This window comes from Pezoporus flaviventris, unplaced genomic scaffold, assembly GCF_033815535.1.
Source record: "Pezoporus flaviventris isolate CSIRO_AGI_PZ_B2104156 unplaced genomic scaffold, CSIRO_AGI_Pfla_v1 ptg000037l, whole genome shotgun sequence".
Classification (NCBI taxonomy): domain Eukaryota; kingdom Metazoa; phylum Chordata; class Aves; order Psittaciformes; family Psittacidae; genus Pezoporus; species Pezoporus flaviventris.
Window position 1 is genome coordinate 13,968,855 of NW_026892585.1, and position 26,322 is coordinate 13,995,176.

General features: G+C 42.3%; 2 protein-coding genes across 3 annotated transcripts in view; one reads left to right on the forward strand and one right to left on the reverse strand.

Annotated features, from left to right (window-relative positions):
• Positions 1 to 992: 992 nt before the first annotated feature.
• On the forward strand, positions 993 to 13,858 carry KBTBD2 (kelch repeat and BTB domain containing 2). Its single transcript, XM_061464770.1, has 4 exons — positions 993 to 1,040; positions 7,570 to 8,084; positions 10,557 to 10,722; positions 11,140 to 13,858. Exons 2-4 carry the CDS (start codon positions 7,915 to 7,917, stop codon positions 12,673 to 12,675), a joined length of 1,872 nt encoding a protein of 623 aa, XP_061320754.1. The 5' UTR covers positions 993 to 1,040; positions 7,570 to 7,914; the 3' UTR covers positions 12,676 to 13,858.
• Positions 13,859 to 19,958: 6,100 nt separating this feature from the next.
• Positions 19,959 to 26,322, reverse strand: part of AVL9 (AVL9 cell migration associated) — a 35,590-nt gene continuing 29,226 nt past the window's right edge. Inside the window, exons 12-16 of one of the 2 annotated variants that reach the window (XM_061464768.1) lie at positions 26,016 to 26,235; positions 24,870 to 24,987; positions 23,950 to 24,003; positions 23,393 to 23,481; positions 19,959 to 22,020 (exon numbers count right to left, since the gene is read on the reverse strand). In XM_061464768.1, coding sequence (XP_061320752.1) covers positions 21,926 to 22,020; positions 23,393 to 23,481; positions 23,950 to 24,003; positions 24,870 to 24,987; positions 26,016 to 26,235 — 576 coding nt within the window. In that variant the 3' untranslated portion in view covers positions 19,959 to 21,925. Of the gene's footprint in view, positions 22,021 to 23,392; positions 23,498 to 23,949; positions 24,004 to 24,869; positions 24,988 to 26,015; positions 26,236 to 26,322 lie in introns of those variants that run through there. The other variant, XM_061464769.1, reaches the window with a different exon arrangement.

Below are 26,322 nucleotides of genomic sequence, written 5' to 3' on the forward strand. Positions count from 1 at the left end.
ATGGAATCACAGCATCAAGGAGGTTGGAAAAGCCCTTTAAGCTATCCAGTCCAACAGTTCCCTAGCACTGCCAAGGCCACTACTAACCCATGTCACTGATGGCCTCATCTATACGGTGTGTGAACACTTCCAGGGCGGTGACTGCAGCACTGCCCTGGGCGATAATTAACAAACTAACAAATGAAAGGCTCCCTGGCTTTTAAAGAGCCGCTTCCCCTCAGGATCTCCCCTTCAGGCTCCTCCAGGGGCGCTACTGCGGACCCCCCCTGCCGCAGAAAATATATGGACTCGGTCAGAGATCAATATGATCAGACAAAAAGCCGTTTATTACAAAGCCTTAACCCCTTAAATACTATTTCTTACATGCACGTACAGTGATTTGGCATATTATGATTGGATACATGTCTTGAAGACCCTTTGCAACTAGCATATAATTGGTTAAGCACAGGTGTGGGAACTTGACCTCGAAAGCTTGCCAGCAGTCCACAGTTCTCATAACTCAGTGAATTCCAGCTTCTTCTTATCTTGCTTGCTTAAGCTCCCTTGGGCCTCTCACGGCCTTGCTGTATCCTTCAGGATTTTCAGAGTTTATGTACCAATTATGCATTCTCCCGTGAGAACGCTGTCTCCACACACACACACACACCCCATAGGGCTGCAGGTCCGCTCTCGGAGCAGTCTAAACCTGTTCTCTGAGGTGGAAGGAGGTGTCTGCCTGGTGCTTCACGGCCCGTTCGGGGCAGGGGGAGCGGGACACGGCCCGAGACGGCAGCCACCGGCTCCGGCCCCGCCGGTAGCACCCACTCCATGCGGTGGGAAGCGGCGGTGCGGTGTGGGCAATCCCGGAAGCGGAGGCGGACCCGGCTGCGCGGGCACCCGCCGTACCCCCGCCCTCCTCGCCGCGCGCCGTGAGCATGCGCAGCGCGGGCGGGTGGCGCGTCGTAACGGCTGCCGCCGCCCGGGTGGCCCCGGGTCGTTCTTCGCCCCTTTCCCCGGCCCGGGCTCGCCGCGCGGCGCTGAGGCGCGAGTGGCGCTCGGAGGTTTGTCCGCGGTGGGGGGTGGTTGGCGGTGACTCTCCCGCGGCCGAGGCGCTGTTTCCCGTCTCCCGCGCGGGGCTAGGCCGCCCCTCGCCGTGAGCGGTGCTGGGCCGCGGCGGACGGGGCGGCCCGGGGGGGGGCGGCTCTGCGGCAGCGCTGGTGCCAGTACAAACACTCCTCAACCCTCGGCCTGGGTGCGGTTCCTCTTCCCCGCTCCGCGACCTGCGGGTCTGTGTCCCGCCGGGCGCTGCTTGAGACCGGCGGCGGAGGCGCCCCGAGAAGGAAGTGAGGAGCTGCGGGGTCGCTTCTTGGCCAGGACCGGTTCCCGGAGGGCTGCGGGAGGAGAAGAGGGCAGCTCGGCGCAGTGGGCTGCCGGCCGTGTGACCGGGCCTGAGCCGCTGGGACTACGCCGGCTCTTCACGGAGCAGGAAAGTGTCCCTTTCATTAGTGCTGGTGGGGAGCTTCCGAGGGAAGCAGGAAAGGAGTTGCAGCGGCGGAGGGACTCGTGCACGCCTGGGTGTCGGGAGGAGGGAAAACGTGTGTTATCGTCTCTACTCCCGTGTCGCTGCACCCCGCAATCGGGAGGGGCTGTGAACTCAGGCCTGTAACGGGGCGGGCAGCGGGGTTTCAGTGTTCAGGGCCTCTTCGCCTCAGCAGGCTGGGGTGTTTGTAGCCTGGGTGCTTTATGTTGGTGCTTGAAGACACAGTGAAGCCCTGTGGGAGAACAGCACTGTAGAAGTGTTGCTGGTTGTTGTCGTTGCTGCCCGTCTTTACTTGCTGATACATCTAATTGTGTTTGTACCTACAGCAATTGACGGTGGGCTTCAGATGTGCATTTGAAGAGCCAGAAAAGTCTTAGAGAGCTTTTATGGACTAAGTATATGCGTAGTTTAACTTTGAAGTTGGTTATCTATATGCCTAAGATTTTTTTACTATTTACTGTTATTTCTGTTATGAACAGGATAGATACCTCCTGCTTTTGAAATTAATTATGAACAGAAATGGCTTTGTATTGTAGGTAACATCTGTGGTTTTAGAGCTTCTGTTGCAAAGCCACAGCTTTGCTTTCTGTATGGACCTGAAAGTCTGTGTGCTGTTTTGAGCTCACTTTGGGCTTTACCTAAGAGAGCTTTATTAAGATGATTCAGGAGATTGTTAAAATACAAGATGAAGTTAGTTCAGTTTCTCATAAATGTTCCAGGAGAAACAGGTAATTTTTTATCCTTAATGCACTCAGCTGTATAAATCATGTACTGCTATGAACTGGGCATAGGTGTCACACCTCTTTCGTAATTATTTTTGTATGTGGAGTAAAAGGGTTCCATTATACTTGGTGCTGTCTAACTAGCATATTGCCAGTAGAGACCAAAGAAAAAGAAAGGATGTTGCTGCTTATTTAGAAGTATTTTTACTACATTTTGGGCAGGTGGTTGTTTGGGTCTTTTTTTGAGGCAGGCTTTTTTTAGCTTGGTCAGGTGATCTTGAAGCAGAATTGGTGCAAATGCTAAGATTTCCTTAATTTAGTGGCTACTTCACTTTGATAATAAATTGTATATGTATTAATAAGATCTCCATGATAAGACTCTACCTTTTAGTAACTAACATGCTTAATTAAGCTCCTATGAGGTGCTGAGGCACTGGCACAGGGTGCTCAGAGAAGCTGTGGCTACCCCATCCCTGGCAGCGTTCAAGGCCAGGTTGGACGGGGCTTGGAGCAACCTGCTGTGGTGGAAGGTGTCCCTGCCCATGGCAGGAGATTGGAACTGAATGAGCTTTAAGGTCCCTTTGAACCCAGACCAATCTGGGATTAATTGTTAATCTAATTTCTTAATGTAGAAATACTTGAATTTATAGTTGAACATCAACATATAGTGAACTTTTCAGGAAGTGACATGTATTGTGAACTGGAATTGAAACTGTTAAACAGATTTGCTTCATTAACGTACTACGGAGAGAAAACCCACTTTTCTGGCTACAGATGGGACTTGGCTGGATCTTACTGGAGACATCCATGGCCCACTTTTTTTTTCTTTCTTTTTTCCAGAGCTTAATTTTCCAAAACAGGTGAAGTCTTTCCACAAAACAGAAATGCCCTTGGGGATGGAAACTACCTGTGCTCAGGGTAGAAGGCCACTTGCCAAATGAAGCTGTTGGTTTATCTTGTGCTAATTTTGTTTCTGAGCAGGTATTTCCTTTAGTGTATAACTTCCTTTAGGAGCTGAAAAACAGGAAAGAAACTGGTTATGAGGAGTACATTGTGACCAAACATGTTGTTAGCATAGTCTGACACTCCTTGTCTCTAGCTTCTGCGTAGTTTCAGAAGGCTCACCTACCTCTGAGCTGTAACTAGCCTTCCTCCCAGGCATAATATGTATGGAAAATAGTAGTAATTTCCAAGTGAACAGTACTTTTCAAGATTATAACATTGTAGGAATAAATCATTCCTTGTATTCCTCTGAAATTTCATGTTGTTGCCTTACTAGAATCTCTTTGATGTCCTCAGGTTTCTGGACTTGCAGTGCTATCAAAGACACCTTTGATGGCTTTAGAAGAGAGGAAAACTTCCAAGTTTGGGATTGCTTCATTAATTATCTGTTTCTTTTTTTGCTGCCAAGGATGCCAATTTGATATATTACTCAAGAATCTAGAACTTCCAGCTCCTTTTTCTTCTTTCTTTCCTGTCCGAGATCTGTTGGCTAGGTGTATTGATTTACAGAATTGATTTTAATCACTTAGTACTCGTATTCCCTGTGCTATTAGTTGGTGTAGTAATTTTGTATCATGTTGATGTGTAACTCGGCATATGCGGAGGTCGATACTTTCATTGCTAGCTGGGAGGATTCCTCTCTACACACATGAGCTTGTGTAGTTTGGCTTACAGTTGCCTCTTAATTCTGACATTTTATTATGTTAAAAATAGTGAGTGACTCACTTTAGACGTGTTTTTACTTGTGATTTACTTGTGAAGCTGCCCCTGGATGGAAATAGGAATTTGACTAAAAATGCACAAAAGTAGTATTTAAAGCTTTTCTTAATTAGTTAAAAGTAGATTTAATGAGTTGAATGTCTGAGGAAGTAAGTTTTGGTGGTGTTTGTTTTTTTTCTTCCAAACATAGAGGTTTATTGAAGTGTGAATCAGAATTAATGAAGTTAGAATTCGAGAGAGATTTAGATGGCCAGAGATGCAGATAGGAACCTATGACACTTTCATACATCCCAGAATTCTGTTGGAAGCTAGACATCTAATCTAGCAGAATTCTTAATGAGATTTTCAGAAGAATTTATTTTTTTTCCACCCTCGAAATACTGCATATCTAGATATGTTTTGTCCTTCATTTAATTCTGGAAAAAAAATAAAGCAAATTCTGTTTTGAATGAGTTCAGTTGAAGAATATTATATATTACACCTTTCCTTACTAATTAAATTGGAAATAGTCCACATAGTTACTCCATAGTTACACACTGACATATAGTGTTAACGCTTCCATGTACATAGTGCAGTTTGTATCTCTGTTTATCAGTCTTTGCCTGACCTCAGAAGATTAACAGATTCAAGGAAGGCAATTAATAGCCTATCCCAGAACTCATTAACATTTGATGACTAATTTTTGGAATGGTCTCATTCAGATTTGAAGTACATGAACAAGCGTTAAAAGCCACCTCATTACTTAAGCTGAAAGAAGCAATTACTTAAAAACAAGCCCTGTTATCAGGCTGTTGCTTAATGTTCTGCTTGATAGGGAGCTACTTTGGATCCCCTGGGATTAGTTTGAAGTCCAGTTCAGTGGTGGCCATCCAGCAGGTACCTGCCAGTCCTGCTTTACATAGCTGACTACCAGAAAGTTACCCAGGACAACATGGTTGTTTCGGTGACATTGTTGGAGGGGAAAGTCTTATTCATAGAACTTGTATTCAAGGATTATTTTTATTCTATTAGAATTTCAGTTCAGGATATTAAGCTAACTTCAGCCATAGGTCTTCTCATGCATAAATCCAACATGTCCACTCTTGTGTAGTATCTAGAACTAGAAGATGTTGTAGTCCATCTGTAGACATCTTTTAACATTGATAGTTTTTCAGTCAGGTGAGATGAAGAGCTGCATGCCAGACAACAACAGTGCAGTGAGAGATGTTGTGTTGGGACTGGGGAAGACTGACCTTCTTGTAGTTCTCCATTGGCAAGTTTATGGCCTTGGACAAGCTGATTCTTCTTCCACTGCCTCCAAAGTGAGTAGAGCCATCTCCTTTAAAATTGTGTGGAACTCTTCAGAGAGGCGTGAGAGAGGTAGGTAAGTGGTCTTGGATGTCTTTCCAAGCACAAAATGGTGCTCCTACACCACTTACCCAAATATTTTGAACAGATTTACTTCTCCTGGGCAAATGTCAATATAAATGATGGCTAATTTTAAACCAGAAGTGCACAGATCCTTGATGTATTTATTTTTCTCTTCAGGAGTATTGAGGATGGTTCTGTTACAAGGGAATAGGATGCAACTCCTGACTTTATGGCAAACACAAAATTTTGTTCATTAACAAATGCTTGCCACTGGCAGCAAAACACAGTATGGATATGGAAAACAGGAGTCATGTATGTTGTGTGTCCCTACTATGTGCATCTACCTCTCCGGGCACATCACAGAAACAAGATGGTTTGGGATCAGCTGTAAACCAAGGACTCCAGCTTCATGAATTCATAGTTCCACAGTGGTTCACATCACATAAATGTTCTCCAACAAGACTCCTGTCATCTCCTCAATCTTTTCTGCTCCTGAGGGTCATGCTGAAATGTTCCAGCTATTAATAGTAATTAATGTCACAGTTTCAGCTTGTCTCCTGTTGAACAGGTCTGCTTTTTCAGTTACCAACCCTCAGCCACATGCTGCCGAAAGTCATTAATCTCACTAGCAGGTGTCTGTCAGTTTCTCCATGGCATCCTTGACTGGTTCCATTACCTGATGACTAAAACAGTGTACATTAGTTTTACTCCTTCTTCCTATTCCTGAAGATTTATATCCTTTAAAATTACATCAGAATAGGAAGTCAGGATATCAATGACTCCCTTTGCTAAAGCTTAGTAGTACTGATGCTCTGCCTCAATAGAGCTTAATCCACTAGCTTGTACTGTTCTTATAGCTTTACTCCTAAGCCAGGAAAAACAATGCTGTAGAGAGACCCGGGATACCAGTAGAGCCATGAGCTATTTATTCCTGTGGGCCTAATGCACTTAGGAGGTCTGTGTGTCTTTATAGCCATTTAAAGTTCAGTGCAGAATCAGTCAGTGGATTAGGTTGCATGTTATGCTGTTACCAGATAAACCAGGATAGTGTCATGGATGCAGAGACAGCATGCATGCTTATTTGGTGAAAAGGTGTGACTTGACGCAGGTCACTGCTTTAGATGAGCAGTAATTTGTAGGTCCTTGATATACATGTGGGTCAGTGACTCCAGCAGTTAACTGCTCCTGAAACTTGGAGGTCTGAAGGCAAGACTTGTGCAAATATCTGTTGTTATAGCAAGTAAGTCTCTCCTCCCCTGAATATTAATACCTTTTCTGGTTTTTCTTATGAAGGCAGACTGAGGCAGCTTGGCTGGTTCAGCCTCGAAAAGAGAAGGCTCCTTCAGGGGAGACCTTAGAACAGCTCCCAGTGTCTAAAGGGGCTACAGGAAATCTGGAGAGGGGCTTTGGACAAGGGGAATGGCTTTAACCTGCCAGAGGGGAGACTGAGATGAGCTCTTAGGCAGAAGTTCTTTCCTTTGAGGGTGGTGAGTCCCTGGCACAGGGTGCCCAGAGAAGCTGTGGCTGCCCCATCCCTGGCAGTGTTCAAGGCCAGGTTGGACAGGGCTTGGAGCAACCTGCTCTAGTGGAAGGTGTCCCTGCCCATGGAAGGGGGGCTGGAACTGGATGAGCTTTAAGGCTTTTTAAGATACCTCCAACCCAAAACAATCTGGGATGCTTAATTAACTTGCTTCACTTGACCAGTGAGCATTGGGTTTGACTATTTTGACTGGTTTCCAGTTAAACAGCCAGTGAAAATTAAGAGTTTGAGGTTCCTGCTTGTGTGTATTTCTTCACTGGGAAAGATCAGTGACACTAAATTAGTAGCTACTGAAGTGACATTAATTAAGCAGATGTGTTTCAAGGGAGTGAATGTTAAAAGACAGTTGCCTTTGAATTGTATTCGAGGTAGGGCTCTGTTGAATGAGTAGATCTGCAATATGGCAGCAGGGATTCCTACAGCCTTTGCCTTATGCCAAATGGTGTATTTTTGCCTGGAATTTCAAGTATGATTTTTCAAGTAGGGTATTTCTGCATTCACCATTCATCATGAACTGTGATGATAGTGATGTCTTATACATTAGACAAATGTGACCCTGGTTATTGCTCGATTTTTGGAATGTGAAACAATGCAAAATTAAAGCTGGAATTATTTGATTTAGAAATACGCTGTAGACAACTGTTTTTAACAGGTAACTATGAAAGGGTTTTGAGTAAGTGCTAATGTGTAAATTAACTTTATTTTCCTTCTTTCAGTGACTCAAGTGCAGCCGTTGTTCAAGAGATGGTCCCACGGAACCTACCTCAGATTTCGCTTTTGCTCATTCATTTGCTGCATCACAGATCTCCCCAGGAGCCCTGCAGACACTCTTGAAAGTTTTTGACCAGGTTGTGACAGCAAGTCAAAGCATGATGACCTAAGAGTCGGTCAGTCTGAAGCATTGATTCAGCAGTCTGAGATAACACTGCCTTTTTTCTCAGTATCACTTCTGAAGGCTACAGACTTCCTGCTCTTACTTCAGAAACATTCAACTGACCTTTCTCTGGTGAAAAGATCTTGACTTTTCTCTCTGGTCCTGAAAATATTAATGGAATACAGTCATGTCTACCCAGGACGAGAAGCAGATAAATACAGAGTACGCTGTATCCTTGCTGGAGCAGTTAAAATTCTTCTATGAACAGCAGTTGCTCACTGACATAGTATTGATTGTTGAGGGCACTGAATTTCCCTGCCATAAGATGGTTCTTGCCACTTGCAGCTCATATTTCAGGTAAGCATTCAAAGTGGGATCTGTTAATTCTAGGCAATCTGTGATAGCTGCTTTTGAGTGTAAAATTGCTTGATTGACTTACAATTAACGTGTTAGCGTTTTAAACATCAGTGTAGTAATTGAAATCATAAATACCATTGGGTGCCAACACCAAAAGAGCATCTTGTGACTTAGTCTGGATAGGTGCTGTAGTTTTTACAGTAAGTGGAAGAAACAGTTATACTTGTGATGGTTCCTTTTTTTAGGGAGTTAATCAAGAAGTTTTTATTAACAAGATACATTAAGTGCTTCTACTTTTTGCAGATATCTTCGTAGTAAGTCCTAGAAGATGAGGCACTGTGAATGTTCTGTAGTGATCAATCATTTTTTGTGGGAACACAGTATAATTAATGCGCTTGCCTGGAAGGAATTTTGAAGCCTGAAACTAGTCTTGGTGACATCCAGCCATGTTTTACCTTCCTGATGCAGTTCTGACATTGCTTTCCTGTTTCATCAAGGAAAGGTTCTCATGAGATGGGCTCACCATGCGGAACACTTCTAAACTGTTTTCTGTACATTGTCTGCTTTCTTGTATAGAAATATTTGAGGATTCATTTGTTACTTTCATAAAAGTGTTTGTTGCTGCTGGGTTTTGTGTTGTACCAACCAGCCTCAGCTGAGATTAAAAGGTGTATTTTTTTAGCAGCAAGCATTGTGTGATAACTAGATAATAACGATTATTGCTGTTGGCCTTGTGCAGATGACATAGTTCCAACAGTCTATAAAATAATAGCCCCTGGAAATGGAGCCAGATTCAATGTTGGTGGCTAATCGTAAGGTTGGAAAGCTGTCACGAGTCCACAGTGTGCTGCATTAGACTGTGTAGTCAGATCTCTTATTCATATGTGTGTGTTTATTATTTATGGAATGAGGTTTTGGCACTCGTTAAAAGAAGTATCAAGCTTGTGGTTTTGTCATGTTCTGTTTTTCTTCTCTACTTTGGTTTACAAAAAAGATGCTCAGCTTCCTAAATTTAGCCTTATTATGAAAAATTGATAGCCCTGAAGGAAGCTCTGGGGAGAGGGGGAAGAGCAGAAAAGCATCTCTTGGTTGATGCAGCCATTGTGTCTGACTGCAGCCAGTTTACCTTCCATCTCTGTGCTGGAACGCTTCTGTCTCTAACAGCTACCTGTTACTTTCTACAAAGAGGAATCTGCTGGCACTTGTACTGTCTCGTTTACCTGCATGGCAAGTTGATGCTGACTTGGCCACTCAGTGGTGCCTCCTAAGATACAAGCTACCCTTAGTTAAGGAACTTAGAAGATGGAGAGGTGGGGATGAGGCAGGAGGGAACAGTAGTATGGCACTGTCTCTGTATAAGATGCTTTTTGGAATAGCTTTGTTTAAGGAGTGTGCCCCTGGGTTCCCTCACCTCTGCAGCTAGTCCCTGCTAGTTTCTTTCATGCCTGTGTTCTTAAAAAGACCCAAATACATAAAGAGCCTTGAGCTGAGTTTTTAATACAACTGCAAAGACCAAACCTGAATTAATATCAAGCTCTTAAAATTGATGTCCCCTATTTTAAGAAATTAGCAAGTACTTGGTTTACACTGTTAGGCTCTAGTTAGTTCTTAACTGTGTTGCAATTAAAAAAGCAGAATGGGCAATAGGTGTATAAAGCATTTTGGTGTATAAGAAATACTTCACAGAATACTAGTACTTGCTCTGGCTTTTCCCTACTCCTAGAGGAGCACACTTTTATATGACTTAGCTCATATAAATATATGAATCTGCTGCTTCTGTTTCAGAATCTAAAATCTAGCTGTATGTGCTTCAACAGTGTTTTCTTGGAGGATATTTCTTCCTTCTCATCATCATCTAACAGAAAAAGTTTTAAATTCCAATGTTAAGATTCCCAAATCATTAGAGTTGTCTGATTAATGCAAAAGAGTTGGCAGCCTTCCAGTATCTGAAGGGGGCCTATAAGGATGGTGGGGAGGGACTCTTCATTAGGAACTGTAGTGACAGGACAGGGGGTAATGGGTTGAAACTTAAACAGGAGAAGTTTAGATCAGATACAATGAAGAAGTTCTTTACTGTGAGGGTGGTGAGGCACTGGAATAGGTTGCCCAGGGAAGCTGTGAATGCTCCATCCCTGACAGTGTTCAAGGCCAGGTAGGACAGAGCCTTGGGTGACATGGTTTAGTGTGAGGTGTCCCTGCCCATGACTGGGGTGTTGGAACTAGATGATCTTAAGGTACTTTCCAACCCTAACCAGTCTATGATTCTGTAAGTGTAAAATGTTTCTCCAGAAGGCACTGATGGTACTTTCTGAAAGTTCTCTGCAAATGCTTTATCTTAAACACTAGATGGTAAATACTAAACAGACTGTTCCCCTTTTGGAGTGTAATCACTGGAGCCTTAGAGGTGACTGTTCAAGGTGGCTGTACCTACTCACTGTTGATCCTTGTCTGAATGTGTGTGTTTCTCCTCAGAGCCATGTTCATGAGCGGGCTGAGCGAAAGCAAACAGACACACGTGCACCTGAGGAACGTGGATGCAGCCACTTTGCAAATCATAATCACTTACGCATACACGGGTAACTTGGCAATAAGCGACAGCACCGTAGAGCAGCTGTACGAAACTGCTTGCTTCTTACAGGTAGGGATGTCTTAGTTGGAGTATGAAGTAACTGCTTCTTATCTCTGAACCATGTTCTTTCCTGTTAAATAGTCTTTTCTGTGTAGTCACTTCAAAATGTTCAGTTTGCCCAGTATAGGCAGTGCTTGCTTGCCACATAGGTGTCCTGTACCCATCCCTCCTTGCTTCACAGTCCCTATGGAGGGTGGAAGTAAAACAGTGTGCTTCTGACAGAAGAGTAGTTTCTCCGAAACACGTGACCATGTGATTGATGTACTTGATCTGTATGAAGCAGTTGAGTAAATCACTGCTGAATTTCTGTGTATGTGAAGTATTCGAGGCCTAAACTCTGTTCAGCATTAAATGCAGGTACTTTATGTGTGTGAAGGAACAGGCCGTACGCAGGAATACTGAGTGCATTTCTTCTGTGCATTACAGGTGGATGATGTGCTGCAGCGGTGCAGAGAATACTTAATCAAAAAGATTAATGCAGAGAATTGTGTGCGTCTGTTGAGTTTTGCTGATCTCTTCAGCTGCGAGGAGTTAAAGCAGAGTGCTAAAAGAATGGTAGAGCACAAGTTCACTGCTGTGTACCACCAGGAGGCTTTCATGCAACTGTCGCATGATCTACTGATAGATATTTTAAGCAGTGACAATTTAAATGTGGAGAAGGAGGAGACAGTGCGGGAAGCTGCTATGTTATGGCTGGAGTACAACACAGAGTCGCGATCGCAGTACTTGTCCTCTGTTCTTAGCCAAATCCGGATTGATGCACTTTCAGAAGTGACACAGAGAGCCTGGTTTCAAGGCTTGCCACCTAATGATAAGTCAGTGGTGGTGCAAGGACTCTACAAATCGATGCCCAAGTTCTTCAAGCCCAGACTCGGTATGACAAAAGAGGAGATGATGATATTCATTGAAGCTGCTGCTGAAAACCCTGGTAGTCTTTATTCTTCTGTCTGTTACAGCCCACAGGCAGAAAAGGTTTACAAACTCTGCAACCCTCCTGCTGATTTGCATAAGGTTGGGACGCTTGTAACTCCTGATAATGACATCTACATAGCAGGTGGGCAGGTTCCTCTGAAAAACACAAAAACCAATCACAGTAAAAGCAGCAAACTCCAGGCTGCCTTCAGAACTGTCAATTGCTTTTACTGGTTTGATGCACAGCAAAACACTTGGTTTCCAAAGACACCGATGCTCTTTGTTCGCATAAAGCCATGCCTGGTCTGCTGTGAAGGATACATCTATGCAATCGGAGGAGATAGTGTCGGTGGAGAGCTCAACAGGAGAACTGTGGAGAGATACGACACCGAGAAAGACGAGTGGACCATGGTGAGCCCGTTGCCTTGTGCGTGGCAGTGGAGCACAGCAGTAGCAGTTCACAACTGCATTTATGTCATGGCATACAACCTGATGTACTGCTATTTCCCCAGGTCAGATGCTTGGGTCGAAATGGCTATGCGCCAAACAAGTAGGTGTTTTGCTTCAGCTGCTGCTTTTGGTGACAAAATATTCTATATTGGAGGACTGCATATTGCCAGCAATTCTGGTATAAGGCTCCCCAGCAGTACTGTAGATGGGTCTTCTGTAACTGTGGAAATCTATGATGTGAATAAAAACGAATGGAGGATGGCAGCCAATATCCCTGCCAAGCGGTACTCTGACCCCTGCATCAGAGCTGTTGTCATCTCCAATTCCTTATGTGTCTTTATACGAGAAACCCACATGAACGAGAGAGCCAAGTATGCCACCTACCAGTATGACCTGGAACTTGACCGCTGGTTTCTAAGGCAGCACATATCAGAACGTGTGCTTTGGGACCTGGGGAAGGACTTCCGGTGCACTGTAGGAAAGCTCTATCCATCCTGCCTTGAAGAGTCCCCATGGAAACCTCCAACCTATCTTTTCTCACCAGATGGAGTTGATGAATTTGAGCTGGATGGGGAGATGGTTACTCTGCCACCTGTATAGCTCCTGATCAGACTGAGCAACTGATACTGTACTCAGTTAGGTTGAAATAAATAGTTGTGAAAGAGCAGGTCTGGAAAATGAAGTGTCAGACTCTGCTTTCCCCAGGATGTATTTTTATGCCCTCCCCTAACCCTTGCTGCCATTCAGTATGAATCAATGAAATGAGCAGATAGGCTTCCATAATCTGAAATACTATTATCTGATAATTGAGAAACGTATATGTATATCATAAGCTTAAGCATCTGACTTGTCTAAAGAATTAATTTCTAGTTCTATGAAGTCTCAGTTCAGGAAAATTAGCTTCAGAAAAAAAAGTAGTTTCTGTTTCTAGGATGATGTCACAACTCTTCTGAAAGTATCTTCTAGTTACATTTGAACTACTTCTGGATATTCTGCTTAAGTGCTAGTTATCTGTCAGCGCAGCCCAACTCAAGGACTGTGCTGCACTTACTTAATACTAATATCCATGTTGGTATAGTAATGCCATTAAAAGAAAAAGAAACAAATCCCATGGATCTACCTGTGGTAGGAAGGGTAGATCTTCCATTGTATGGTAACATGCAGGGCACAATGACTGCAGGTTCAGTCAAGCTGTATTGTTAGGTGCATGTATCCTATTTTCACTAACTTATACCTGTCTATTTAGAATACAGGTCTTCCAAGCAGCTGGTAGATTACCAGGTGTGGACTTTAGTTGCTGGGCTTGGGAGTAGGACTTGCCAGCCCTCATAGTGCGGGTCTGCGTGGAGCTTTGATCACAAAATGCCTCCATGCTCTGTGTTACAGTACCATTGGCTCGTGTATATTACTTCCTGCTGCTGATGTATTTTTCCATTGTAAAACAAAGATTTAGTGTGGATTAACCAGGTCTTTATTTTCTGTTAATTTAATAACAAGCATTACTGTAGTGTGATTGTGTATAGATATCCCTTAGCTATCAGGTTTTTTACTCGGGGGAGGGAGGGGAGCAAACTTCAGGAATATCCTGTGCTCTGCGTGCAGGAGAGCAGATGACTAGTGCTGCTCTGGCATTAATCCCAGGAACCACTAGCAGTAGCGGGGCGCCGCCAATCTAACATGAACACAGGTGCTTCATGACAAACCTTACTAGCATGTTCAGCTGCATCATGTTCTGGCACTGTATTTTGAATGACATTAATTTATTAAAAAAGACTGAATCCAACTTGAGTTGAAGTGTGCTTTCTGCTTCAAGGACGTAGAGTTACTATGCATAGAGTAGTTTGTTGAAGGCAACTGGCAGTAGTTGAGCTGTGAGAAGTCTGGAGAGAAGCACAGGAGTTGACTGTACTTACTAATCACTGAAAGGGGAATCTAAGTTGAACTAAGGATTATATAGAACTAGAATCCCCTGCTATGATTTTGATCTGTCAGCACTTCTCCAGTCATGGGACAAGTCCTGCTCAACTGAAAGTGGTGAGTGGGCATTAAGGAGGTGATGAGGGATCTTTTCTGCAAGCTCAGAAGATGGGAGACTTGTTTTCAGTCGTTAATACCAAGAACAAGTTTACCCACTCCATCAACCAGACTGCCATTGGCTTTCTTTTGATTCTGTTCCTTATTCCACAAATAGAGTTACAGCACCTACATGGATTTACAAAGCTTTGTTTAAGGCTTTGAGTGGGAAAGGGACTTCAGGTAAGAAAGCTGCCTTATATAAAACTCTTAATGCTTTAGGATTTTGTGCTATTGCAGGAATTTATGGGAGCCAGAATAATGACTGGTCCAACAGAAGAGAAATGGGCAAGCTGCTGGTAGAGCTGTTCCTATTGCTGGCATGTAGCCTGGCACCTCCAGTTGCAAGCCCACTCAGGGGAGTGTACAATAAAGGAAAACCAGTGACACTGCTTTAGAATGGGATTTAGAAAATTGCATACCTTGGGCAAAACTGTGAGTGGTGTCTCTGGGAATGCTGGTCTGAAGGGGCTGCTCCCTTCTGCCCACTGTATCATGCTGCAGGAGGCTTCAGGACAAGCCCAGGTGCTTGGAGATGATTTATAGCTGGTGAAGGAGCACAGTGGGGTTGCTGTGTGAGAACCTTCAGCTTGAGTTTAAAAATCTTATGCATAGTTCCTTACCAAAGGAAGGGGGGGGGGGGAAAGGGTAAATTTGAATAGGAAAGAGGTGACTAAATTGCAGTGGCTGCTGCAGTTGCCTCACAGAATCTGGAAGAGCTGTCCTTAATTTTATGCCTTTGGGAATATCTTAAAACACAGCTGGTGTACAGGGCTTCCTGCTGGTCTGCATCTTTAATGTATTATTTTTATATTGTTCTAGCTATTATTTTCATTTTATATGGTCTGAGATGATGTAATACCTTATTGTGAATTAATTTACTATTATTTGTACAGTATTTAAACTAGTCAAGTGTTGAACAGTTCTGTAGTGACTCCATTCAAGACACACTAGCTCTTGCCTCAGTTGCTTATAAAACTAGTTGTTGCAGTCAGTATTCAACCCCAGCGGAAAACACAGCTGAGAAGTGCTATTCTCAAGTCTCAGTTCTTTCCTTACATAACTGGAGAAGGAAACTGTGCAGGCAAAATGCTGGCATGTGCCTGGAGATGGGCACTGGTCATAGAGTGAAAGACAACAGCTGAAAAATACAGCTCTCATTTAATGAATGGAGCAAATACTATCAAAGCCTTCACAGAGTTCTAAACTAGCATTTTACTACAAAGCTACACCCTAATACCAGCCTGGGCTTGGCTTTGGAGTACATTTACATACAAGTTCCAAAGAATATACTCTGTATGTCCTCACACTTGGCTGTAAGTGCAGAAAACTTCCTGCTTTTCTGGTGGAATTCCTTTAAGTTAGTCCCCCAGAGTTTCAGTTTCCCCCCACCTGAAGTGATAAAAGGAAGCAGTCTGGCCTCTGCTTATTTTTAATGCATCCCCTTGTTTTTTGCAGTTGTTTAAATACACACCTAATGGCAAGTTTAACTTTTGTTCTAAGGGGACCAGTCAGGTCTAGAGCAGTGAATTGTGTCAAGCTTTACAGAGAACAGGATCACAGGGGTGGGGAGGAATAATTTGATAAAACTCTGAAGTTTTGTTTTTTCATGTTTCTCATGTCACTTCTCAGTGCTTCTGTTCCACTGCACTAGCACCTGCCCCACTGAAGTACTATGGAACATGTGGACAAGCCATTGTGATGCCTGAAGCATCAGCAGCAGCCTGGTGTTTTCCTTCCTCTGTTTCCCATTTACAGCTACCTTAACATTGTTTTCTTTTTGGTCTGGATTCCTACATGAAAGGAGCTTTAATTTAGGCAGACTCACCCTTAAAACCAGTTTCTTTCCACTTCATGCTTAACATTAGCCAGACCCAGTTCTGTTTGGATTCACTCCAGAAGTATTTTAAGATTATCTCCCTCCTACAACCGGAGTACAATGCAGGAAGGCACAGTTCTTACAGAACCTGTAACCTGGAGGATGAGTACTAGCAGCCTGAGTAAAATGCAGGGATCACTCACAGCCAGCAACACCTGGGTCAGTACAGGGTTAAATTCCAATCTGGAAAGAAAGGATTAACGGAGAAGGTAAGACAGGCATGAAGGTGAAAGAGTAATAAAAGCATGTACTTTTCTCACCTCCTGCTCTAAAACATACAGCTCTTATGTGTCTTGGTCTAACTTGAGACTCCAGGTAGCTTCGTTTCAGTAAAGGGAGTGTTTAAGCATACACACACCACTCCTTACTAGGACTGGTCACCTCAAATGTTACATGACTTCATCTCTTGAAACACTGTACTGAATACAGACACGCACTCTACTGCAGAATACGACCAAAGAGCTGGTAAGACAATAAAAAGGTAGTGATATAATGCAGGCTTTAAGAATCTATTCAGCTGATGTGACAAACGTCAAGCTAGATCCTGACACTGAGGTTTTATTTAGCCACTGCAAGAGCTATGGCTTGCTGACTTACCTCTGAGCACGTGTTCGTACTGAAGAATACCATTTAAGAGTGGACGTACTCTTCAGCCAGCTTTTCAGCACAGCATTACACACATCAAAATGCATAGACACACAATTCAGAGCAGCAAAGGTCAGTAACCACAGGTCATATTAGACAACACATTACGCTCAGCGTTATATTCTGACTTTCTGGTTTGCCTCAACTCATGAATTCTCCATGGTGCTTCTGTGCTTTTCATAAAGTCTCTGAATTCAGAGATAAGAGGGACCAACCAAGTTTACTCCTTCAGTATTTCCCGTTTGTTTCATCTAGCATGCAAGTGATGTTATTCCCCACCTCTGTATCTGCCCTCACTTCAGATAACTGGTCTTCCTTCAGTCTAAATATTCTTTCTAGGAAGCAGTGTGCCCTTCTTGGTGATCTAGCTGAAGACAAAAAGTTTGTGTAGGATTTCTCTGTTAGTATTGAAGCAAACAGCAATTATGCTTTCACCAACATTAGTCCATTCAGGCAGGGAAGTAACAAAAAACCTTGTTTTTTATCAGTTGATTTTGGTATAGTATTACAAGAAGAGCAGTGTACGATCAGGCACTTCCAAACCTATACAGAAGGACTCAACAAGACAGCTTGATTTCCAAGTTCCACCACTGTATAGATGGTGCACACACACAGCTGTCAAATTAGGGGGAATAAAGTAACCTGAGTAAGGGTCACTACTTAACTTCTTTTTATGGATCCAAGCACTACTCCTACTGTGTGATAAACAAAGGGGCCGAGACCAGAAACATCACAGAACTAAAGCTCTGTACTGGTTTTCTTTAAGCCAGTCTCTTCTCTCCTACAGTATTAAAGACTCCAAACACCACAAAGCAATTTGTCAGACATCTTTAATCACAGTACAGTAATGGAGTGTTTCTGCCTTTAATCAGTACTCTCCATGTTGCCCTTTTGAAAGCAAACTAAATACCTGCAAGAAAGTCAAATGGCACCACATTGACAACATAATGGAGGTCTCTCTTTCAGTGTGTTTGCACAACAACTTGCACATGGTCTGAAACATTTTAACACGTTTTGGAGAACTGTAACTCTTTTCTAGACACATGCTCCATCCAATTCACATCCCAGTGTTACTGGAGGCAGTTTGATCCTACAGCAATTTACCAGGTCATTCTCAGCTAGGGACAGGGACAGCAAAAGTAGAAGTTACCATGTTTTAAAACAGCTCACGATGGCAGAGAACTGGATGTGCAGCACTTCATTTACTCAGCCCCCTGGTTTTCACTCGATGTCACAATCCCCATGAACTATGTATTAATGTGAAGCTAAATCTACATCCACATTGTAGTTGTACCTGAAGTTCTCACTGATGCGAGAGAGCTCTGTGACCTACTGAAGGCTTTAATCAATTCACAATGAGCAATACCCAACAGGGAATCAAAAATCACACTCGAGGATCCTCTTGTCCTACATTTGCAAGGAGCAACAGCATGATCAGTTTAAGTGGAAGACAAGCTAGACTGCCAGCCTAAAACAAGCGGCTATCAGTATCACACTAGATGCCTGCAAGTGTAGTCTGGTGGGATTCAGTTCTTAAAATAATACAGCTTTTTGAGCAGACAGAGCTTTAAACAGGCTGGATGTATTTATTTTTCAAGCAGGACAAGAAAAAATCCAATACATTACTTGAATGTTTCATTATCAAACAACAGTTTTTATGTTTAAAAACTGCATTCATGCCTTCACTTTCATCATTAAATACTGCCACATTAGTTGCTCTGCTTAGTAATTGGTATGGAAATCAGAAGCTTGTTTAGGCAAAAGACTCAATTTCATTACAAAGGTGCTTAAAACACGTACAAGGTCAAACAAGTGCAATGTACTAGAACACTGATCTAAAACTGATCATCACATTGTGATATTTGAGGGAACCGGTGTCAGATGTGCACAGGGGTTAAGGTTGTATCATAAAAATGATTGATGAGAAGTGCTGAACCTTTTAGTGAAATGAAATATTAGGTCAACAATACTTAGTGTTGTGGGTTTTGGGGATCTGAGAGGTGTGCTACTGGAGTACCTGGAAGTGATTTCACGCTGCACATCATCAGCCAGAAATACCTTTGCAACATACGTCATGGCAGAGCTGTAACAACAGCTTCACAGTTGACTTATTAGAGGCACTATCAGCAATTGATGTAGGGCTCAGTGTTCCTTGCAGGGCAGAAATGGATGGCAGGGTCTTTAAAAGGGAAATTAACTGCCTAAATCTTTCTAAAAACTAATGCTTGCATTGGACATTTGAAAACAGAGGGGAAGAAAATAAGTTGCATTTGCATTGGATTTAACTAGAGATTACAACTGTTAGTAAGAAGAGGACTACATGAGTTTAGGGGAACCTCAGTGACCACATGCCTCCCTACTGCCCAAAAGTAAGTTCAACATGTGTCAAAGAGCAAATGAACACATTAATGAAGACCACCTATTATGAAAATCATTTCATCTCCACCTGCTGCATGCTCTTCATCACTGTATGCGTTTAAAAATCACAGCCTGACTTGCTAGCATCATGATAGTTCTTAAAAAGGTTGAAAATGGATACAAGTTTCTTATTCTATCATTTGTGAAGAACAGAAAACTCTTAAATTAGGTTGTGTGTCTGGCTCTACAGAGACAGCTGGGACAATGGGAAAAAGACCGCAGAGAAAGATCTGCCTCAATCTTCTTGTCCATAAGAGAAACACTGTGAAGTATCGTTTAGAGTCCCTGTGCAAAGCAACAAGCAGCTGTGTATCACCTTAGCACTGCAGAGGCACTCATTCTGCCTTTCCTCAGACCCATCTACCAAAACAAAACAACAGCCAAAAAACAGGTCAGCTTTCTAATATCATTCCTAATATCCCTGGACCAGCAAGGGAGTCTGTGGGAGTAAGGGGAATGCAGGGTAATAACAGATTGTATAGCAATAACAAATCTGCTATACAAATTTGGGGCACAGGAGAATTCTACATAAAAACTCAGGTGAGGATGAGAAAGATACTGAAAAGGCATCCTTGAAGGTCCCACTTCTGTACCTTGTACATGGAAATACCAATCACTTGCCTGGCTCCTAGAACTCACTATTGTGAGCACCTAAGCCTAAATTTACCCAGTGTGGCCTAAGTTGCTGCAGTTACTTTTATAAGTGCTTAAATCCTTTATGCATTTTTCCTCAGTCTTCATTACAACATGAAGCGTGACCACTTAAGCCCCAGAGAGCAGATTATGTGCTAGCTATTTCACAAAAGCAAGGGATTATTTTGGAGTATTTTCTTATCTGCATGCTGAATCAGAACGCTTCAGACTCATCATGGATAAATTCAGCTCCAGTCTTACTTCACCAGAGGTCTTCCTGCCTATCAAGTATTACTTAGTCTTTGAAAAGATATAAATTCTATTCTCTCTGTTACAGAGTTGTAGAATAAAACAGACAAAAGCATCAGGAGTTTCAGGATATACACAAATACACACAGAGACCAGGAGCAATAGTTGCAGCAGTTCTATAAATACGTTTTACTTGTATGTCAGAGGCAGTAGGTTAGTAGAGCTTTAGAGGCCTTTTTTGCCCTTCTCAAATGAAACTACTCATACTAGCTGTACACTCACAGGTTTTCCACAGCCATTCTATCTAGTTAGTCCTGGAAAAAAAATCATGAAGGCTTTAAACCAGACCCCATGTTTTCAAATTGCTGTTTGAAGCAATAAAACTGAAAACTAAATTGTTGGACAGTGATACAAGTGTGGCTTTTCTGTTGGCTTCTCAAATGCACCTAAGGAAACCAGAACTTCAATTCTTAAAACAAATTACATTCAAGCCTTCTGGGTTACCTCTTGTACAGCTGTTATCTTTTATTTGAGGAACAGAAGAAATAACCATGACTTGAAATCTTGGCCCCAGAAAAGACCATGGCAAAATGCTGACAGACACTGACGAGGCAATAAACCAAGAGCCTTTTACTACAGAAAGTTGGAACATTTGATAATGTAATGTAGAAAATGTTGACAGCTCTCATGTGGGGATGCTGGAAGGCATAAAGAGGCACACAAAGAGAGGAAGTGGGAAAACTCTTGCATATAGAAGACACCTCATGCATATTGCATACAAAATACAGCATTATGCCACATCTTTTCATATAAACTATGACATTTCTTCACACAAGGATACGAACTGAACCATTTCAGTTCCTCTCTCAATTTTAGTGTTACTTTCCTTATGAAAAACGTAGCAATCCAAACAGAACATTCCCTGAGTTTGCACAGAAAATCGACAGAGCTGATTTTCATTTGGAAGAGTCTTCATAACTTTACTGTAACAAAAAAAAAGTGGTTAAAAAAGCCACACAGTTTGCTACTGGTGTAGGTTTAGGCAGGTTTAATACGTTGTGTTCGTATGTATGTAACTACACTGATGGTGTAATTACATTGCCATAAAGCAAGACCTCACAAAACTGTCTTATGATCCAATCCCAATTTGGGAGAATTGTTTTGTAATCCTTTTCCCAAAGAGATCTTGCCAACTGGAATTCCATTTACATTCCAGGGTAAAAACACAGCCAAAACATATGCAAAGTTATGAAGGCTTACTGCATGATGTCAAGAAAATACTGATTTCACCACTGTCACACAGATCTGGGGACAGAGAGAGCTGGAATAATGCAAACAACTGTACACAGGTACAGAGGATAAAGGGAAAAATAAACCCCTTAAGTAAGCCACAGTCTTACTCTGCACCCTTCTGATTTTAGTTTGCAGGTGAAAAGTTCCACCTGGCTTGGAAGGAACCCTTTGAGGGTTCCCGTTGTATACTTGTTGCAGAGATCTTCTCAAGTCCAACCCAAAAGAGGAAACAGTATTTATACTCTGCGTATTTCTAACAAGAATTCATCAACATTTGGCTATTTGGATTGAAAAATATAACTAGTTTACATAAATATTTTCAACATCCAAGAAAATGTACAAATCTAAAGTCAAACACATTTGGCTTTCCACAAGCCCTGTTTGCTAATGTCTTTATAAAGGCTCAGTTTGAAAGGAAAGTAGTCATTTTCAATACAACCAGTATATTGGAAATGCCATCCCATTGTATGGAGACACCACCATTCTTCTATACTTCTAGAGAAGCTGAATAATAACATTTCATGTCTACTTGCAAGCAACATATACCTTGTTTTGGTCCTGGATAGTTAATCTCCACTCCTATGATTTGGAGCGGTCTTTCTAGAGCTCAGAGAAAGTACTGCACCTGAAGTATTCAGCAGCATCATGGAAAGCCGTCATTCACTCCCCAAGGTTTTGGGTTGACTGTGTAAAAGTGGAAAACCAGGATGACACAGCTGATTTTGCACTTGTGAAGGCTCCTCCAACTGACTGACCTGCATTACAAAGCAAAGGTCAGTAGTGTAGTGTTACCGCTATTAAGCCACTAGAAAGAAAAAAAAAAAAAACAAGCCCCCACATAACCAGTCATCCAATTTGGGATTTAAAATCCAAGTGCAGAGTCTGTGTCTGAAAATATTCAAAGAACCTGAACACTATAGGTCAGCACGAATGGCCTGTGCTGCCCTTGATAGACCTTGAGCTGAAATGCACTTCTCCCCAGCTTGTACAACAGCAAAAAGAGTAGAAAGACTCCAACGGAATAAAATAGGAAGCTAAACAATTTTTGGTAAAACTACTTCAGGACAACTATCAGATTTTTCAGTGGGTGAACTCATATTACCTGGTATTGCAAGATGATAATCTCCCTATGCTGGGCACTGGTGAGGCCGCACCTCGAATCCTGCGTTCAGTTCTGAGCCTCTCACTACAAGAGAGACATTTTGGTGCTGGAGCGGGGCCAGAGAAGGGCAACAGAGCTGGTGCAGGGCCTGGAGCCCAATGGTGATAAGGAACAGCTGAGAGACCTGGGGGGTTTAGTCTGGAGAAGAGAAGGCTTGGGGGGACCTTACTCTCTCAACAACTGCCTGACAGGAGGATGGAGCCAGGAGGGGGCTGCTCTCTGCTCCCAAGGAACAAGGGACAGAACAAGAGGAAATGGCCTCAAGCTGCACCAGGGGAGGTTTAGATGGAGATGAGGAACAATTCCTTCCACAAAGGGTGCTCAGGCATTGGAACAGGCTGCCAGGGCAATGCTGGAGTCACCATCCCTGGAAGTGTTCACACACTGTGTAGACAAGGCCCTCAGTGCCGTGGATTAGTGGTGGACTTAGCAATGTTGGGGAACAGTTGGACCTTATGACCTTGAAGGCCTTTTCCAACCTCATTGGTTCTGTGATTCTGTGACAATGTGATGTGGCTCCTGTTCAAGTGCAAGAAGTGCTTTTCCAGAGAATTATAGATTACTGCAAAACCTGAGGAAACTGACACAAGGTCGTCCTCTGATTTCAACCAGCTCTGAATAGTTTCAGTCGAAGTGATATAAAAATGAGAATAGCTCAGTGCAGAAGGTGGTGATGTTGTCTAAGCACTTCCAGATTCCATTAGAGCTTTTACCTGAACATCTCTTTTTCCACATTCATCTCCAGCCCACACCAGAAAAGGAATTTACACTTTGTCTAGCTGCTTCTCTTTCTGTATTCCACAGATACACAGAGCCTCAATCGGCAGCTTTACCCCTCAAACTGTTGCTCTGCTTTATATACAATAAAGTACACCTGGATTAAAACAAACCATAACTGAGATATAGGATGCTTCTTCAAAAAAGATATGGCTTAGATGCAAGCTGGTTTGAAACAAATGTCTTACCTACAGCTTTTCCTGTTTGAACAACATTTCGGCTAGTAGAAACCATCACATTCCCAATCTTCTTTCCACGTTCACTGTTTTGCACAGAGCTAAACAAGAGAGATACTGAACACTGTTAGCTGACTGACTTAGCACTTCCAGGTGTGAATAAAATACATAGTTAAAGTTTATATATCAACACACACACTAATTTACATAGTGTATAGTTTTATATATACATACATCATCAAGCCCATAATTCCTGCATCTTATTCACACAGATCACTTAGGCAAGCTTCTCAGAGGAAGAAAAGATACAAAAGCCTTATAATTGCAATGCAAGAAAAACAGAGCTCTATTGTGAAGTCCAACATAAAATAGTGCACTAGCACTCTTTTTCCTTATTTAGGTGAATGTTCCATCTTTAGACGTGGTGTTTTGCAGAACACTGAGTACAGTTTCATGTGCAGGCCCAATTTAGATAATTCTTTTGTTTTAGTTCATCATAGGAAAAGTAGGTTATTAATATTTGATCACACTTTAAAAACTATAAAAAAATCCAAGTACTATATACTTACTGTGACAATCTTAACTTCACATCTGACACAGAGTACTGGCCCTGGAATGGGTGGCTAGAAGAGGAGGAAAACCCAAGAAAACATTTAGAAATTTAGTTTTATAAATCAATTCATGTCACACAATTATTACTTGTACTCCTCCTTGTGGCTTACAATAAAACTAATAAAATCTCTTGTAGACGCACTACTTCACCAAAGGTGAGGTCCCAGTGACAATTCAACTGTCGATTTCCTAGGAACGACCTGTAAGGTGCCTTCTATTTACAGTCCAGATATTAACAATTTTTGCACACTAAGGCACAGCACCTCCTTCTAACAAAACCGAGCAAATAAAAAAGATCCCTTAAGTAGACCAAGAGAGCTTTGCAGGTCTGAAGAAAAGCCTTCTTCAGACTAGAGCAGCTGACAATGCAAAAGCAAACAAAACTCCCTGCAGTACAATAACAACCCATTGTAAACAAAATGCATGCAGAGCCAACAGTGTCGCCAAGCCTGGCATCATCTAATCTTGAGTGAAAATACACATAAAACAATCCAAAGTACAGAAGATGCAATACAAAACAGGCAGTTCCTCTCCATCCCCATTAATGACCACCCTGGACACGGCTATTCCCTGGACACATGGAAGTAATTAGTGAAAAGCAGAACCATCTGAGCACAATTCCTGAGAAATGACAAACTTCCTATAGCTGTGGACAGCCAACAATCAACTTGAGCAACTTTCACTTCTTCTGAGTCAGGATGCATTTTTCTTCCTAGAACTATAGCTCAGAATTAGAGCAAGAACTATTGAAGGGGGTATTGATTCAATGTGCTTTATAGCAGGAACAAAGGAACACTGTATTCCTACAGAATGGTGTACCTGACTAGGAGCAATCCATGGTAAATGCTTAAAGAAAAAAAAAATATGCTTTCCTTACCTAGAATTTACCTCTGCAAGAGCTGGATGCTTGTTGCTGTTCCATACTCTGTAGTTGTGGGTGTTTTTCCAGGCTGCTACAAACACCGTTCCAAAGTCTGACAACGTCTTTTCGTTGTCTGATAAATTAAAAAGAAGATGAGAATTTGCAGTAATTCATTAGAGACCAAACACAAGACATAGCACATTCTTTCTTGTAAGGAAACATTAAAGTTTTCCAGGCTCTTATCAAATCACGGACAAGTAAAACCCTAGTACTAAGAACCAGGCACTTAAATAATGTTTTCTTAGCTTCATTTTAAATTGTCTCAAACATACAATGCCAGGAGAGAAGGAAAACAGTTATTTTAGAGCAAAGTTAGTATGAAAACCCTGGCACTTCATATGAATCATCTGAAAATACTGTCAGACGGGAACTGAGCATCTTCCGGGCTTGAAAAATCAAGTCCCCAATCCCATGTTTTCTCACATACACCACAGAACAAAATCTGACTTAGTTATTTGATATGAATATAGAATAATTGTGACGAGAATGAAGTGAACAGGGTCAGTGCTGGGCAAACTAAACATTTTCCACAAATAAAACACTGATTCTTTTAGTTATATTCATGCACAAAAAGCTGGAACATTGAGATTTCTGAGTTAAGACAAAAAATTGAGCTCCAGAAAACACACACACCTCTACATGACACTTTCCACTTATATGAATCCCTGCTTGGGACTATGGCAGGAAGGGAAAAGAGATGGAATAGCCTTGGAAAACTTCCTGAAGACAGCCTCTTAACTTAATGTCTCCAAATCCAATTAGTTCCCCAAAATTAACCTCAAGCTGCAACAGTGTTTGTAAAAGTCTCATCACATATGGGGTTTCAGGTATTTCTACTTATGAGGAAAGCTTAATTAAATCAAGGAGACAGACAAAGAAAAAAAAAGACAAAGAAAAAAGTGTCTGTCAGGCTGTGGAGTGAGAATTAGTAACAAGCTTGGCAAGGAGTAACAAGAATAGCCAAGGTCAACCGAAAAAGGAGCCTGAAGCGAAATGCGAGGTAGAGAAAGATCCAGTGACCGCCCACACATTCAATGCAACAGTACAAATGTTTATTACACCCACCCTCATCTCAGTCCCTAGACAAGGCGTCTGTTCTACCTGGTTGCAGCACAGCAGCAAGCAGTGCATGAAGATAAGCACTGAACTGAGCCCTGATCCACTCATCACCTCCTTCCCATCCAGTGCCATCAAGGAAAACATCGTCTCTGTTCTCAGTTACATGCTTCACCAAGTAATCTGCAAATCTCAGGTCAGCAGTTGTTGGGTTCAGGATCTTACGGAGCTCTGGATCATGGATTTGTACATGAGCATCTTCTATCTGAAATAGTTCCAATGGTAAACATTCATCTAGATAAAATTACTTATATATATATATATATATTACTACCTAAATCTAAACTTACAG

Bases quoted from the DNA above. Each gene is read 5' to 3' on its own strand.
- KBTBD2 (XM_061464770.1), top strand. From the start codon at position 7,915: ATGTCTACCCAGGACGAGAAGCAGATAAATACAGAGTACGCTGTATCC. The intron at 8,085-10,556 runs GTAAGCATTCAA...GTTTCTCCTCAG, and splicing joins ACTTGCAGCTCATATTTCAG to AGCCATGTTCATGAGCGGGC. The intron at 10,723-11,139 runs GTAGGGATGTCT...TGTGCATTACAG, and splicing joins AAACTGCTTGCTTCTTACAG to GTGGATGATGTGCTGCAGCG.